We start from the raw sequence: 18,203 nt of genomic DNA on the forward strand, positions 1-18,203 counted from the left end.
TGTTAAATTATTACATGATATTAAACTTAAAATGTTTCTTTATTGTTTAAATTATTTGCTGTCTTCTGTTTTAAATTGTCAATAATTTTGAGCTGTTTTCTGTACATGAAAGGAGAGATATGAAAAAGCCTCATTATACTTATTCTTTTTCATATCACTACAAAATAAATTAAAACATTTTTACCATTTTGCTTTCTGCTATTGCTCCCATTTAAAGTCCCACTTAAAAACAAACTCATTGAGTCATATTTACCAAGAAAGTGGAACATTTGTACTAAAATGTTCATCATAGTCTGAAGAAAATGTACTAAAGCAGCAGCTCAGTGTGTGAGACACCTCTCACTAACATACAGTCATTGTCAACAATGCAAATGTAAGAGAGTGAAGAGTAGTGAAAAGTGAATTCAGCACCTTGCTGTCTTGGGGGATTTTGTTTAACTCCACCATGTCTGTCAGGGTCTTCACATCCTCCATGTCGTCTATCGTGGCCAGGTCTGTGTATTTGTCTCTGCAGTAACTCTGAGCTTCAGTCATGTTCTTCTTCTCATAAATAAAGTGGTACTGACGCTGAACGTGTGACGAGACGACACACAGCACTGTGAGGACAGACATGCACATTGATTACATCCACTGTTAACAATCTGCAGTAAATTCTTTTACAGTAAATTCTCACAATACACTACTGTAATCATACTTTTGCAATGCATGGTGGGTAATCATTCAGAGTTTTACAATAGGCTGAGATAAGTGTTCAGCACCATACAGTAATTTAAACATGAAATATTGTAGTTTACTGTAAATGTATAGTTGGTTTAACATGACAGCACAATATGTTGCTGTTATATTACTGTGAACTGTTGTGAATTTACAGTAATTTCATATAATTACAGTATCATGTGTCATTTCACATTAAAATACTGTATTTTCACAATAATGTGTCTGATTTGCTGTAGAAACAATATATTACATTTACATGTAAATGACACACTGTGAATTTACTGTAATTATTAGACTGTAATTTACTGTGATATTACAATCATTGTTTGCATTGTCAAACCTAAAATAATAATACATTTCAGTGTATTCAGGTGTGTCATTACTTCCAATATAGATGATGGACATAAAAAAATGTAATTTTGTATTTAGTGTGTCAGTTAATGGAAAAGCACTGTAAAACTAAAGTAATAGCATTTAAAGTTGTCACAGTGCTGTACATATTACAATCACTAAGATATCACAATGCATAATATTAATAATTATATAAGAAATTAATGACATTTAAAAAACAACACCACATATACAAGTAAATAAAACACTTGCCTGACGCGGCTATGATGCTGAGAAGAACTTTCTCCATCATGGTGTGTTTGTGTCTGCTTCTCTCTCTGAGTCTGTGACTTATGATATGCAGCTGTACGTTATGAACCCCTTACCTCACATTCACTGGATCCATGCAAAGTGGTCATGGTGTTCATCATTTTACTATCAGACTAATATCTCACAGAAACCATGCAAAGTGGTCGTAGTGTTCATTAATTTCCCCTCAGGCTCTTCAGTTTCCACAGAGCTGGTTGTTTGCTGATAGTGTACTGAACATCAGGTCAACAATGATCCTTCTGTTCAACATCTACATGCTCCCACACGCTCAGATTATAGGAAACAACCAAATTTGTTACTGTAATTATATATATTTAAAAATGTGTATCAGCTGCACACTTTTTTTTTCTCTAAATGAGTCATTTTATTTCCATTTTTGTATACTGTGGGTCATATTAGGAAAAGTCTAGTTAAAAGAAATGTGTGTATGATGTTTTTACAGCTCTCAAATGTAAAAAATGGATCAAAATAAGCACATCAACACACACATCAACACACACATCAACACACACACACACACACATACACACACACATACATACACGCACGCACACACACATACACACCAACACACACTACCATCACATCGGAGGACATTAGGTACTTTCAAATTCAAATTTAAAGTCAAATTCATATTCAAAGTGCTTTATTAGCACGACTGTTTGAAGCCAATAGTTGGATAGATGGTAGGTGTGCGTGTTTGTTTGTGTGTGTGTGTGTGTGTGTGTGTGTGTGTGTGTTGACGTGCTTATTTTGATTCATTTGTACATGTGAGAGCTGTAAAAACACCATACACACATTTCTTTTAACCAGACTTTTCTTACATAAGTGTCTGAGTCCCTCAGACCAGGACATTTTAAGACAAACCGTGCTGTCAAGGCAGCAGAAGGCCCTTCACCAAGGAGTATGGCCATTTTTTCAACATTTCCAAAATGAGGGATGTTTCCCTTTAGTTTGGTGAAGAAGGTTTGTCTTTAGTTGTCATATTTTGGGCAGTGTAGAAGAAAGTGCTCCTCTGTCTCAACCTTCTCTGTGTGACAGTGTTCTGTGGAGCCAGGTTGTCTCACTGAGCCTGTACTTGGTTCGTATCTCTGACAGAGACGAGATTCAACATCGACGTCAACGCGTCCGTGTTCAAAAACCAACATCAGAGGTAGGAGCAGGAACGGAAGTGATTCAAACAACTGGTAGCACTTTACATTCCAGCTCAGGAATAACAAGGTAATAGTGGGGTCATATTTTGATAATGAAGAGGTCATAGAAATGTAATATAATGATAATAATTAGAAATACAGACTCCTCACCTATCAGAGAAATCTGTTGAGATCAAAATCTGTCATCCACAAGATTTGTGTGGATCCAAAGAAGGGGTTGGGGTACTTTATAGGAGATAGAGAGAGTGTGATGGTGAGGCTGCAGCCACAGGACAGTAAATTAATGCTACAACTCCTCACAACCCAAACCAGGTTCCTGTGGAGGGTTAGCTCTGAAGTTAGCCACAACTTCAACACTAAAGTGTCTGGACTACAGTCTGCAGCAGGAAACTTCATATGGGATTAGATGCAGAATTGGTTCATTTTAACGTGATCAGTGTCTTTCAAGAATGTTCTATTGATGCACGTCTATGCAAAATATCCTGTGTGTGTGTGTGTGTGTGTGTGTGTGTGTGTGTGTGTGTGTGTGTGTGTGTGTGTGTGTGTGTAGTGGTGGGTGGCCTGCTATCAGCTCACCTGTTGGCAGGGAGGGCGGGGATGGAGCTGGAGCCTGGTTGGCGGTGTTCCTGGTATAAACACACACACACACACACAAACAAACACACACACACACACACACACAACTCCTGTCAAAGCAACAGTCTCTTATTGTACAAACCAAACTAAATGCAAATTATTTCCAAATTTAAAGAGCTGTCAGAGACAGCGTCTGTAAACTTAAACAAACTGAAATAAACTGATAACATGCGGAGGACCAACAAGAAAAACACAAGAACACATGACTTATGATGACCTTTGGTAGACAGGAAGTTACTGTTGTGATTTACTGAAGAAACAGCCCAGTGGTCAGTTTATTTCAAATAAACCTGTGTGTGTCTGTGTGTGTTTACTTGTGTGTGTCTGTGTGTGTGTGTGTGTATGTGTTTACCTGTGTGTGTGTGTGTGTGTGTGTCCCAGGATGCCGGTAAAAAAAAACAGACAACTATTAATTTACAGGATGTTGTAATGTGTGTGTGTCAAGTTGTTGCTTCCCTCTGCTGGATGTGTGAGGGTACTGCAGCTAGATTATATCACAAGTTCAGATGCAACAGATATTGAGAAATTCTGCCCTCATTTGTTCATAAATCTGTAGAAATTTAACATTTTTTTAATGATAGAGAAACTAAAATTGTACATTAACACACCTGAGATTTTAGTATTTGTACTATTATCCATAAATCTTCCACAGTTTTAATCAGGTGGTTTATTTTGATTCATTAGGAACAATCATATTGACTTATTCATTGATGGAAATCCTCTGTTTTTTGTTCTGGTTGGTCCCAGAGTGGGTGCTGGAGCACTGGCACCCCTCTGAGAAGGCCATGTACCCTGACTACTTAAGACCACTTAATAACTTGGTTCATTTTGGAAAATTATTATAAGTTGATCACTCAAAAGAAAGTCCTTATCTATTCTTTTTTTTATCCATCAGGGTCCCTGTGGATCCTTAAAAACTGTTAAAATGTCTTAAATTTAGTTTTTGATATTCAAAACAAAAAATGTCCTAAAGTAGGAGTTAGACATTACATTTAAACAGTTCGCAGCCTAAATGTGCCCCAAAATGTTCACATACATCAGACCTGACGAAAATTTTTATATTTTACAGCTCGCAGAAATGGGCGAGTCTCTTGGACCCATACCCTAACTTCAACAGGAAGTCGCCCATTTTGATTTAAATGAGTGATTTTGGCACCATTTTTGCCATTTCCACACCTCGTATGTTAACAAACTCCTCCTACAGATTTAAACCAAACGACTTCAAATTCACTTAGAATCATTTTTAGACGTGAGACATAAAAAGTCATCAAAATCTTTCACCTCTATTAAACTTGACAGGTCCGAGGCAGCTTTAATTAGGGCCCAAGCACTATACATTGTGAAGGCCCTATTGTATCTGTAGAGATTATTATTATTATACAAAACAAACACCTTTTTGACAGCCTAAACCTGCCCCAACCTGGCGAAAAATGTGATATTTTATGGTTCGCAAAAGTCTGACATGAGCTTAACTGATACTGTGACTGTGACACCATTTAAGCCCACGTCATGATTTATTTACAACCTCATATTTATCATTGTTTTGTGGTTACACCATTTGACTTTTTCAGGAACATTCAGTACCCTGCGTGGCTCCGGAGTAGCTGAACACAAACTATTCTATAAAACTTTAGTTGTGGAGGAGGCTTTGAACTGTTGAACTGTAATCGGACTCTTTGGACTCTTTGGTTTAAATCTAGAAGGTCTATTTAGTAACAGTCATAGCGCCACCTACTGGCAACAGGAAGTCACTTTGACTTCATTCTTTGACTTATTATTCCCATAATCGTAATTATTAACACCTGAAATTAACTCAGCTGAGACATAAGACCTTAGTGATGCTACATTCTCCGACTGAGCCACAGCCCGACATGCGTGGGGGGAGGGCGAGGGCCCGTTCATCGCTGCTTGCAGTTTTAATTATTATTATTATTATTATCATTTAAATAATAATAATATTATTTAAATAATAATAATAATGGGGGCAAGGTGACATAGCATATTAGTGGCTAGCATATTATTAACTATAATAATAAGATTTAAGAAAAAAAAACGGTGGGAAAAAAAACCGTATTAAAAATAGCGCAACGTCACGTCACGTGCCACACCCTCTGACGCCACAACACCGGAACTCTTGCAACGTTACGTCACGTCAGAGCTTCAGTCCTTCTGGAACAGCCGAGCAACTTCTGTCCTCAAGAAAAAAAGGCAGAAAAGGAGCAAAACTAACCGAAACGGAGCTAATAATGGACACTTAATCGACATATCGGGTGTTTAATATTTCCCGGGTGTTGTCTGCTGGCGGCTGGAGGCGGAAACAACGCGATTAAAAGAAGAAGAAGAAGCAGCAACAGGAGGTTAACATGGCGGACGACAGCAGGCTCCCAACTGACTAATAACAAACAACACAACGCCTTTTAGTCTTATTATCTTCTGTTACGCGTTTCATGGATAACCGGAGCTCCGCCGCACCGGGACGCCGTCGCCAGTGAGGCCGCATGGCGTCCACCCAAACCCGGCTTGGCCAGCAGGCCGTGGCGCTGCTGGATGTGGCTCTCAGAGTGCCCTGCATCTTTATTATAGACGCCATCTTTAACTCCTACTACGACCCCGGCTCAGGATGGGCTGCTGCCATGTGGAAGGTGCTGCTCCGGGTCACGGGTGAGTGTGTTTGTTATTATTGTGGAGAGAGAGGAGGTAAAGATGTGGTTTAATGTGTGATGGGAACAACATGGGGGCAAGGTGACAGCTAGCAGGGGGAGGAGGGGGAGGGGAGGAGGAGGAGGAGGGAGGAGGAAGGGGGGGGGGGGGGGGAGTCAGCTGTTTAAGCCGATTTAAGCAGCAGGAGAAATATAATTAATGTCTGACACAAAAGGTTTAACACAGTCTGATTCACCTGACAGCTCATAGATAAGTTAATATCAGGTGGTTTATATCAAAGCTGTTCATTTTAAAGTCCTTTACTCATCAGTATGTCTATTAACTTCACTCTGCTGAATGATATATGACTATAAAATGAAATTAAATCAAATACTAAAGCAGTAGAAAACTAGATTATAGTGAGGAGAGAGGTTTAACAGGTTTACTAATACTATAACACAGTCTGATAAGTTAATATCAGGTGTTTTATGTTAAAGGTGTTGCATCATATTTCCTTTTAAAGTCGTCTACTCATCAGTATGTCTGTTAACTGAATGATATATGACTATAAAATGAAATTAAATCAACTACTAAAGCAGTAGAAACTAGATTATAGTGAAGAGAGAGACATGAAAGTTAATCCTGGTCCAATATTCAGAAACGTGAAGCCTGAAGTTCACAAACACTGAAAATGGAGAAATATGATGAATTATTATAACAGGTTTACTGATAATATGACACAGTCTGATTCACCTGACACCTAACTTTAATATCAAGTGTTTTATATCAAAGCTGTTGGGTCATATTTCCTTTTAAAGTCCTCTACTCATCAGTATGTCTGTTAACTGAATGATATATGACTATAAAATGAAATTAAATCAACTATTAAAGCAGTAGAAACTAGATTATAGTGAGGAGAGAGGTATGAAAGTTAGTCCTGGTCCAATATTCAGTTTAAGTCAGCAGGAGAAATATAATTAATGTCTGACACAAAGGTTTAACAGGTTTACTAATACTATAACACAGTCTGATAACTTTAATATCAGGTGTTTTATATCAAAGCTGTTCCTTTTTAAAGTGGTCTAGTCATCAGTATGTCTGTTAACTTCACTGTACTGAATGATATATGACCATAAAATGAAATTAAATCAACAACTAAAACAGTAGAAAACAAGATTATAGTGAGGAGAGAGGTATGAAAGTTAATCCTGGTCTAATATTAATATAATAACTCACAGCTGTGATGTAGAAACTTGAAGCCTGAAGTTCACAAACCCTGAAAATAGACCAATATGATTAATTATTATAACAGGTTTACTGATAATATAACACCTGATTCACCTGACAGCTCATAGATAAGTTAATATCAGGTGTTTTATATGAAAGGTGTTGGGTCATATTTCCTTTTTAAAGTCCTTAACTCATCAGTATGTCTGTTAACTTCACTGTGCTGAATGATATATGACTATAAAATGAAATTAAATCAACAACTAAAGCAGTAGAAACAAGATTATAGTGAGGAGAGAGGTATGAAAGTTAACCCTAGTCTAATATTAATATAATAACACACAGCTGTGATGTAGAAACTTGAAGCCTGAAGTTCACAAACCCTGAAAATGGACAAATATGATTAATTATTATAACAGGTTTACTGATAATATGACACAGTCTGATTCACCTGACACCTAACTTTAATATCAGGTGTTTTATATGAAAGGTGTTGGTTCATATTTCCTTTTTAAAGTCGTCTAGTCATCAGTATGTCTGTTAACTGAATGATATATGATCATAAAATGAAACTAAATTAACTATTAAAGCAGTAGTCAGTCTTTAGAAAACCAGATTATAGTGAGGAGAGAGGTTTAACAGGTTTACTAATACTATAACACAGTCTGATAAGTTAATATCAGGTGTTTTATATGAAAGGTGTTGCATCATATTTCCTTTTTAAAGTCCTTAACATCATCAGTATGTCTGTTAACTGAATGATATATAACTATAAAATGAAGTTAAATCAACTATTAAAGCAGCAGAAACTAGATTATAGTGAGGAGAGAGGTATGAAAGTTAGTCCTGGTCTAATATTAATATAATAACACACAGCTGGAAGGACTGGGTGTCATTTTAGTGATTTTAAAATGACATCAGACCCATTATTAAGGTGTATTATATTATATTATATTATATTCATCTTTAGTACAAGTTGAGCATACTGTAGTCAGTGTCCTTTTAAAGTCCTCTACTCATCACTATGTCATGTTGATAGACTTAAAATGACACCCAATCCTTCTCCTACATTATAACATACTTTAATATATGTGAATATATTTCTACATCACAGCTGAGTTATTATATTAATATTAATATATATTATATTATTATATTAATATTGGACCAGGACTGAGTTTCATTCACTAACATTAGACAATCTGAAGGTGACATCAGTAAATAGAGTCACATTCACCTCAATTAACCCTCCTGTTGTCCTCGAGTCAAGGAAGGAAGTGAGGGAGGGAGGGAGGAAGGAAAGGAGGAAGGAAGGGAGGGAAGAAAGGAGGGAGGAAGGAAGAAGGGAGGAAGAAAAGGAGGAAGGAAAGGAGGGAGGAAGAAGGAAGAAAAGGAAGGAGGGAGGAAAGAAGGAAGAAAGGAAGGAGGAAGGAAGGAAGGAAGGAACAGTCAAAAGAGATGGGGTCAACAGGAGGGTTAAACAAACCTGTCCTTCCTTCCTCTCTCTTTCTTTAATTTTACCTTCGTTCTTCCCCTCCTTCCCTTTTTCTTTGCTCCCTCCTCCTTCCATACTTCTTTCCTCCCTTCCGTCCTTCCCTCCTTACTCCTTTCCTTCCTCCCTTCCTCCCTTCCTTCTTTCCTTCTTTCCTTCCTCTTTTCCTCCTTTCCTTCCTTCCTTCCTCTTTTCCTCCTTTCCCTCCTTCCTTCCTTCCAAACTCCCTCCCTCCCTCCTCCCTCCTTTCCTCCTTTCCTCCTTCTCTCCTTCCTTCCTTATATAAGTATAAATCAGTTGTATTATATATAATTAGCAGCCAGGTTTCAGTCTGTGACTCTTGAACAGGGTGAGAAGCTAACGGCCTGATTTGACTCCAGCTGACTGATAACTTTAACTTTTATTACAGCTGTTGGGTCAAAATCCAGTTTCAGTTTACTTTCCTTTTAAACTCCTTCACTCATCAGTTTGTCTGCTAACGTCACTGGAAAGTAAAAACTACTCACATATAATCTGTATTAGTTAATGAAGGAGAAGAACTGGGTGTAATTATTATGAATTATTATGATTATAACATCATACTCATTACTATTAAAAGTAGAGGAATGTTATATATAGGCGTGGGCCGGTTGCCGGTTTCAAGGTATACCACGGTATGAAAAAGTCACGGTTTCAAAACCACTAAAATGTTCCGTCACACCGTTCCTGCGGTATGAGCGGGGTTTTTTTTAATGTGACGTCTCATCAGAGAGAGAGTGGAGGTCTTATATACAGTCTATGGTCGCTGGTCGCGTGCAGCTGCAGCGTGAAGTCCAACCCCTCCCGTACTCTGGTAGCTGTTACAAGCAGGTAGCTCTGCAGGCTGTATGATGGCTGAAGGAGGCGAGCCCCCTGAACTTTTCCCCCCCGTTTAAATGCGCCAAGTCAGCTGTATTTATACTTCGGCTACCGTAAAAAGACAGACGGCCGCGGCTCGGAGGAAGAAGGTCCCGGACAGTAGCAGCGCGAGGAGTCAATACATCCAATATGATATGATGATGTGAGCAAGTCTCCAAAAACTGTTGATTCAATTTTAAGCTCCTGTCTGCATTTATTTATTTATATATATTTATCTTAGAAGGTTTTTTACTTTTTTCAATTATTTATGTGCATCTATTTGCATTTTGTGTTTTTTTCACTAAAAATAATTCATTTATGTCGTGACTTGAGTTGCAGGTTTATCCTCAGTTAAAGGACCGCACTTATTTTTTTTATTATTTATTTTAAATACATATTTACTAAAAATAAAAGACTGTTCAATGGAGAAAAAAAAACTTTTTTTTTGTTTTTAAATACAGACATTTCAAAATATCACATTTTATAGCCGTAATCATAATACCGTGAAACCGTGATATTTTTACCTAGGGTTATCATACCATCAGAATCTCATACCGGCCCATGCCTAGTTATATACGACTAAAGTCTTATTTTAAGCAGCTGAAAGTGAAAGCAGCTTTTTTAAAGTCATATATGATTCAGACTGAAGAGTTAAAGACTTTAACCCTTCTGTTGTGTTCGAGTTAAGGAAGGAAGGGAGGAAGGGAGTAAAGGAAAGAAGGCAGGGAGGGAGGAAGGAAGGAAGGAGAGAGAAAGGAAGGAACGACAGAAGGAAGAAAGGGGGATGGAGGACAGAAGAAAGGAAGGAAGGGAGGAAAGGAAATAAGGAAGGTAGGAAGGGAGGATGGAGGAAAGAAGTAAGTAAGGAAGGAAGGTAGGAGGGAGGGAGGGAGGAAACAAGGTAGGAGGGAGGGAGGGAGGAAGGAGAGAAGAAGAAAGAGAGGAAGGTAGGGGGGAGGAAGGGCAGAAGGAAGGAAGGAAGGAAAGAAGGACATAGGAAAGAAGGAAGGAAGGTTAAAAGGAAAGGAAAACTACATAAAACCATATTTCATAGTAACTTACAGAGCTCCTAAATGACACCCAGTCTTTCTCCCTCATTAATTAATATTTAACTGTGTCAATATTTTTCCGTTTCCAGTGTTTGTCCACATCACATATTGGACCAGGACTGACTCACTAATGACTACAGAGCGTGGTTAAGTGTTAGCAGGTAAAAGTAAAACCATGATTCAGCAGCAGAGTGACGTTAGCAGATAAACTGATGAGTTAACGACTTTAAAAAGGAAAGGAAACCAAACAGCTGATAGTAAAGTTATCTGTGAGCTCTATAAACTACGTTAGGTCTTGAAGCAAACCTGTTGTCCTCAGGTCAAGGACAGGAGGAAGGAGGGAAGGAAGGGAGGGAGGGAGGGAGGAAGGAAGGGAGGGAGGGAGTTTGGAAGGAAGGAAGGAAAGAAAGGAGTAAGGAGGGAGGGAGGGAGGGAGGGAAGGAGGGAGGGAGGGAGTTTGGAAGGAAGGAAGGAAGGAAAGGAGTAAGGAGGGAGGGAGGAAGGGAGGAAAAGAGGAAGGAAGGAAAGGAGGAAGGGAGGAAGGAAAGGAGTAAGGAGGGAGGGAGGAAGGAAAGAAGCAAGGAGAGGAAGGAAAGGAGGAAGGAAGGAAGGGAGGAAAGGAGTAAGGAGGGAGGGAGGAAGGAAAGAAGCAAGGAAAGGAAGGAGAGAAGGAAAGGAGGAAGGAAGGAAGGAAGGAAGGAAGGAAGGAAGGAAGGAAGGAAGGAAGGAAAGGAAAGGACTAAGGTGGGAGGGAGGAAGGAAAGAAGCAAGGAAAGGAAGGAGAGAAGGAAAGGTGACAGGAAGGAAAGGAGTAAGGAGGGAGGGAGGGAGGAAGGAAAGAAGCAAGGAAGGAAGTGAGGAAAGAAGTATGGAGGGATGGAGGGAGGAAAAGAGGAAGGAAGGAAGGAGGGAGGGAGGGAGGGAGTTTGGAAGGAAGGAAGGAAATGAGTAAGGAGGGAGGGAGGGAGTTTGGAAGGAAGGAAGGAAAGGAGTAAGGAGGGAGGGAGGGAGTTTAGAAGGAAGGAAAGGAGTAAGGAAGGAGGGAGGAAAGAAAGAAGCAAGGAAAGGAAGGAGAGAAGGAAAGGAGGAAGGAAGGAAGGGAGGAAAGGAGTAAGGAGGGAGGGAGGGAGGAAGGAAAGAAGCAAGGAGGGGAAGGAGAGAAGGAAAGGAGGAAGGAGGGAGGGAGGGAGGAAGGAAAGACTCAAGGAAGGAAGGAAGGAAGTGAGGAAAATCGGTTGAATAATTCCAGCGATTTTCGAATAGTGTTTTTGCTTGAAATGCCCATCCCTAGTAGCTACATGCTAAGCGGCAGCACTAGCTAGCATAACAACAACACTAAAGATGGCTGAGGCGGAGGGAGATGACCATGAAAGACCATTTAATGTTATTTTATTTAATGACATCTATGTCAAAGGTACAGGAGAGTGATAATACACATATAGCAGCCAATAAAATCTGTTGTTCAATATCTGACTGCTTCTGTTGCCTCACAACTGGGGATTTCCACCGGGTCCGTCAGCGGCATGGAACGGCTGTGCTACGGTTTAGCTCCGTACTCTGCTCGGCGTCAACTCACACCGGGGGCATTACAGCAGCGGAGCGGAGCATGCTCTGGTAGAGAAAGCTGCCTTTTAAAATGAAGTTGCACTGTTAATACAGTAATTACGGCAGCCCAATCAAATCTGAACGAGTGCCTTTAGTCTACAGTAATTACTGTAGTAGCAGCACAATCAAATCTGAACGAGTGCCTTTAGTCTACAGTAATTACTGTAGTAGCAGCACAATCAAATCTGAACGAGTGCCTTTAGTCTACAGTAATTACTGTAGTAGCAGCACAACTAAACGGCCTGATTTTGTTAACTAGATCAATTTTAGTTGATTTGGTAATTTGTTACCTATCAGCTCCAGTGACCGCGGCGCAGCTGTAACGCGCCGCTGACGGACCCGGTGGAAATTGGGCTTGACTGATGAGTAATGTGCCTTGTTGGGTGCAGTAGAGTTGAATCGAATCGTTACCTGGTGAATCGTAATCGAATCGAATTGTGAGGGCAGTGCCAAAGCACCCCTAGTATAAACACAGCTCCTGCTATCATTATTATAAGCTGCTAATATTAGACAGTCTGAAGGAGACATCAGTAAATCAGGCTCTCACATTCATATCTGATTAAAACCTCACAGAGTCTCATTTCACTCACATGACTGTAATACCAGGAGCCATCTGAGGTGACATCAGTAAATCAAGTCACACTCGCTTCAATTAACCCTCCTGTTGTCCTCCAGTCAAGGGAGGAAGGAAGGCGGGAGGAAAGAAAGAGAGAAGGAGGTAAGGAACAAGGAAGGAAGGAGTAAGGAAAGGAGGGAGGAAAGAAAGAGAGAAGGAGGAAGGAAGGAATAAGGAAGGAAAGGAGGGAGGAAAGAAAGAGAGAAGGAGGGAGGAAAGAAAGAGGGAAGGGGGTAAGGAACAAGGAAGGAAGGAAGGAGGGAGGGAAGGACGGAAGGAGGGAGGAAAGAAAGAGAATAGGAGGGAGGAAAGAAAGAGAAGGAGGTAAGGAACAAGGAAGGAAGGAGTAAGGAAAGGAGGGAGGAAAGAAAGAGAGAAGGAGGGAGGCATCTGTGATGGTATGGGGGTGTGTTGGTGCCCATGGCATTAGTAACTAACACATCTGTGAAGGCGCCATTAATGCTGAACGGTACATACAGGTCTTTTTCAGAGACGTCCCGTCTTATTTCAGCCAGACATTGCCAAGCCACATCCTGCACGTGTTACAACAGCGTGGCTTCGTAGTAAAAGAGTCCAGGTACTAGACTGGCCCGCCTGCAGTCCAGGTACTAGACTGTCCCGCCTGCAGTCCAGGTACTAGACTGTCCCGCCTGCAGTCCAGGTACTAGACTGGCCCGCCTGCAGTCCAGGTACTAGACTGTCCCGCCTGCAGTCCAGACCTGTCTCCCATTGAAAATGTGTGGCGCATTACGGAGACCCGGACTGTTGAGTAACTGAAGTTGTACATCAAGCAAGAATGGGAAAGAATTCCTCCTACGAAGCTTCAACCATTAGTGTCCTCAGTTCCCAAACACTTATTGAGTGTTGATGTAACTCAGTGGTTAACATGCCTCTGTCCAGCTCTTTAGGAACGTGTTGCAGGCGTCACATTCAAAATGAAACAACAAAGTTTATCAGTTAGAACTTAAATATCTTTGTAGTGTATTCAACTGAATATAAGTTGAAAAGGATTCAAATGCAAATCATTGTATTCTGTTTCTGTTCAGGATTTACTCCCTGTTCATTTTGACATTATAATATTATAAGTATATTTGATTATTCAGCAGTTTTCATTAGATTTTAGCAGGAAGTTTGACATTAAATAAACCTTTTTGCAGTCAGAAACTCTTTCACCTCATTAATAAATAAGTCCTCTATACGTTTCCATTCCTAACAGAAGCTTTCCAGTACGTTAAACTCTCTATAATCTCTGAGAACAAGCTGCTGAAGCTTTAACACACTTACAGATAAACAGCGTTACATAATACGCCTGTTTGTACAGTCTGGAGACCTTTGAACCCCTCGTGCCCCCCCTCCCCCCCTCAACCCCCCCTCTGAAATCCCCTCAGAGCTGCTGGAGCCAAATAAGGCGTTTGGTCAAGTGGGTCAGCCAACAGGTTCAAGGCTCAGACCCCCCCAACCACCCTCCTCACCCCCCCAAACACCAGCAGCACATAACTCTTCACATTCAGACCCAACACATTCAGAATAACTAGGAATATTATTATCCTGTTTCCACAAATCAAACTGACATGTAAACTATGAAATTACCCTTTTAAAGCCATTTAAAGCCAGGCTCTTTACTATCACTATTAAACAGAGCTGTGATGTCACTTTCAGATATTATAATAGTAGTAATAGCTTATAGTAATAGTAGGAGCTGTGTATTTATACTGTATGGAGCTATTATAAAGTAACTAATGTCATATTATAGTTTTAGGTTTTTCATGATCATTTTTCACCTGTGCACCTTAGGGATACAGCTTTTTTTTTAAGGTTTGCTGTCTTTCTTATGTCTTTGGGTATCCTTTAATAATAATAATAATAACTTTATTTTGTATAGCGCCTTTCATGAAATTCACAATAACAAGAAACACAAACCAAAAAACACACATTTAGCAAAAGCCTGCAGCCTGCAGGAACAAGTGCCTTTTCAACAGTGATATAAAAGAGTCCAGAGTTGGTGCTTGGTGAATGTTAGGAGGGAGCGAGTTCCACAGTGTAGGAGCTACCACACTGAAGGTCCTGCTCCCAATGGTTTGCCTTCTGATGCATTGGGGTGGGGGGGGGGGGGGGGGGTGGACAGGAGGCCCGAGTCGGCGGAGTGCAGGTCCTGTGAAGGGTGGTAAAAAATGATGATACTAGCACCAATCCAAGTACCTTTAAACAGGGCTTTCCACTAAGGCATAGACTAGCCAGCTGGGGGGGGGATCTCTGCTGATGTTCTGCTGTGTGTTGCGTTAAGCGGCAGATAAAAGGCTGCTGGGAGAGAACATTAATTAAACTGAATGTCCAATAAATGTCCAATAAATGCAGCATGGTTCTAAAGTTTAAAAAAATCGTTTTAATAATCGTGATTATTTCCATAATGGAGCAGCCCTAATGGTGAATCCCAAAAAGGAGACAGAGGAAGCGATAAATGAACGTACTTCAGACCTAGTACGCAACATATGGATGTAATTAAGACTTTTTAAGACCCAGCAGAAACCTTGAATAACCCAAACTAACCCTTCCTGTCTTCCTGTTTCCTGTCCAGGAGTCCTCGTCTCCACGGTGGTGCTGCTTCTCTCCCAGAAAGCCTTGTTTAAGTTCTACACCCTCTTCTTCGCCGTCATGCTCGGCGTGGTGGCGGTCCTCATCAACTACTACGCCACCTCACACATAGACTTCTACAGCGCCTACTACAAGGCGGCGCTGGGCTTCCGGCTGCTGCCCCGGAACGGACCCACGCTGTGGCTCGGCATGGCGGCCGTCCAGCTGATGTTCGGCGTGGGCTACGTGTTCCTGCTCAACCTGCAGTCGGTGCTGGCGGCGCTGGTGGTGCTGGACATCATGATCCCTCTGTGGGGGCTGATGATCGAGCTGCCGGTGGACGTGAGGCAGCTGGTGGCGGTGTTCTCGGGTCTGGCGTTGGCCCTGAACACGGCCGTGTGTCTCGCCGTGAGGCTGAAGTGGTTCTACTACTCGTGCCGCTACGTGTACCTGCTGGTGAGGCACATGTACCGGATCTACGGGCTGCAGCTGCTGCTGGAGGACACGTGGAAGAGGATCCGGTTCCCCGACGTGCTGCGCGTGTTCTGGCTGACGCGGGTCACGGCGCAGGCGCTGATCCTGGTCTACGTGGTGCGGGCGGTGAGGAGGGAGAGCGGAGACGCAACGGGGGGAGCGACGGACGGCGGCTCGGACGCTCAGGTGAGACCAGAACACTCATCTGCTTTCTCTCATTTATCACCAAAAAAGAAAAACCTGCTGCTTCTCCCGGTTCTCACCGAGCAGACGACAGGACTTGTGATCCTTCCTGTAGCTTTCTGATCTCACAAAACAGAACACACAGGAGAGAGAGAGAGGAAAGGTTCAAAATAAGGGATGTGCTCATGTTTTCATGGGCAGAACGATTAATAATCGAATATTCACTTCAGGCCGACATCACCAAATATATGAAATTAGGCTTCAAAGTTGTGGAGAAAAAGGAAAAGGAAGGAAGGAAGGAAGGAAGGAAGGGAGGAAGGAAGGAAGGAAGGAAGCTGCTGGTAATCCAGGATTTATAATTCATGGCTGTATTTTAACGTCCAGAAGAAAAGAGTCGGACACATGAGAGAACCGATCATATGACCAGATTCAGTCTTTAGAGGCACGAAGGAGAGATTTTAAACACATTTGTTGAATCTGAATGAGACAAGGAGAGGAACATAACATGCTCATCTGAATCAATCTGGAGTTAAAGTCTGTAAAGTAAGAATAAATATGTGTTCTGAGTTTAACATACCACAGAAAAGTGTGTTGTTAACCACCCTGCCAAATTTGAATGATTAAAAAAATTGCCAACTATATGAAATTAGGCTTCAAAGTTGTGTAAAAATCAGCCTCTTTCTCTGCTCCCAAACGCTGAAGCCCCGCCCCCTACCAAGTATCACCTGTCAATCAAAGTCACCACCTCTACCAGAAACATGTACGCTACGTCTGAGAGCTTTCTGCTGCTAACTCAGCTGCTAGCTCGGCGGCTAACTCAGCTAACTGGCTAACTGTAGACTGTAGTAGTAGTAGTGTGTGCTGAATGTATTTATACCTCTACAGCAGCAGGGGCGGGTTTATGCTAATCACTAAATCCTGAACACATTCACCCACAGATCGATGTTGAATTAAGTGATAATAAAGTATAATGTTTAATATTGAACTTCGAGCCCTGTTAACCTCAGACTGTCTGGAGCGCTGTGACAGTTTGTGGTTAAAACACACACACATACACACACACACACACACACACACACACACACACTGTATAGACACACATATGAATCATTTCCTGTGAGGCGTCTCGTCTACCTGCGTACATGTGTCTTGGTGGGTTTTTATGTCAGACCTGGTCTACATCAGTACAGAGACACTCAAAGGTTACTTCAGGTCATTTAGAAACAGCCTGGAAAGCTGATAAAGTTGTTGAGTTGTTGTGTTTAGTGCTCTGTTCTTATCATGCTGAATATTCTGTTATAACCACATTTACATTCAGGGTTACATTTGACCCATTTTTCTTTTTAAAGCTGTAAAAAAACTACACACATTTTTTATAGCAGGACTTTTCTTTTTTTGTGGCAGAAAGAAGTAAAAAGTATACTAAAGTACAAGGAAGGAAGGGTGGAAAAGGAGGGAGGAAAGGAGGAAGGAAAGGGGGGAGGAAGGGAGGAAAGGGGGGAGGAAGGAAGGAAAGGAGGGAGGAAAGGAGGGAGGAAGGAGGATGGAAGGGTGGAAGAAGGAAGGAATATCCGCTAACAGCACATCAGATCTTAGATTTCATATATTGATGAACAAAAATCTATTAGTCAGAGAAACCCTGATACTGTTTAACCCTCCTCTTGTCCTTGAGTCAAGGAAGGAAGGGAGGAAGGCGGGAGGGAGGGAAGAAGGAAGGGGGAAGGAAAGAGGGAGGAAAGAAAGGACAGAGGAAAGAAGGAAGGGAGGGAGGAAGGAAAGAAAGAAGGACCGCGGAAAGAAGGAAGGGAGGGAAGAAGGAAAGGAGAGAAGAAGCAAGGAAACGAGGGAGGAAGGAAGAAGGAAGGGGAGGAGGAAAGAAAAAGAGAAGGATGGAGGAAGGACAGGTGTGAATATAAAGCATTGTAGTGTGGTGACTGAGCGTTTCCATGGTGTCTGACCGTTTCCACGGCGACTCTGACCGTTTCCACGGCCACTCTGACCGTTTCCATGGTTACCTTTTTTTAGGGCTACCTGCTGAGCTGGGACGTGTTCTGGGATCTGACCAGTAACCTGATCATCTCGGGCTGCGACTCCACGCTCACCGTGCTGGGGATGAGCGCCGTCATCTCCTCGGTGGCTCACTACCTCGGCCTCAGCATCCTCGCCTTCATCGGTACGACAGGAAGTACAGCCACAGGAAGTACATAGACAGGAAGTACAACGATGAGCGGTCACATGATGATGCTGATGTTTCTGGTTCTGGTTTCAGGTTCTACGGAGGAAGAAGATAAACGTTTAGGTTC

At 41.6% G+C, this 18,203-nt stretch overlaps 1 protein-coding gene across 1 annotated transcript in view; it reads left to right on the forward strand.

Moving 5' to 3' along the window:
* The first annotated feature begins 5,333 nt into the window (after nucleotides 1-5,333).
* Nucleotides 5,334-18,203, forward strand: part of rnf139 (ring finger protein 139) — a 60,854-nt gene continuing 47,984 nt past the window's right edge. Inside the window, exons 1-4 of the mRNA XM_053334664.1 lie at nucleotides 5,334-5,828; nucleotides 15,248-15,903; nucleotides 17,926-18,073; nucleotides 18,170-18,199. Coding sequence (XP_053190639.1) covers nucleotides 5,666-5,828; nucleotides 15,248-15,903; nucleotides 17,926-18,073; nucleotides 18,170-18,199 — 997 coding nt within the window. The 5' untranslated portion in view covers nucleotides 5,334-5,665. The remainder of the gene's footprint in view (nucleotides 5,829-15,247; nucleotides 15,904-17,925; nucleotides 18,074-18,169; nucleotides 18,200-18,203) is intronic.

Source organism: Scomber japonicus, chromosome 15 (genome assembly GCF_027409825.1).
Source record: "Scomber japonicus isolate fScoJap1 chromosome 15, fScoJap1.pri, whole genome shotgun sequence".
NCBI lineage: Eukaryota > Metazoa > Chordata > Actinopteri > Scombriformes > Scombridae > Scomber > Scomber japonicus.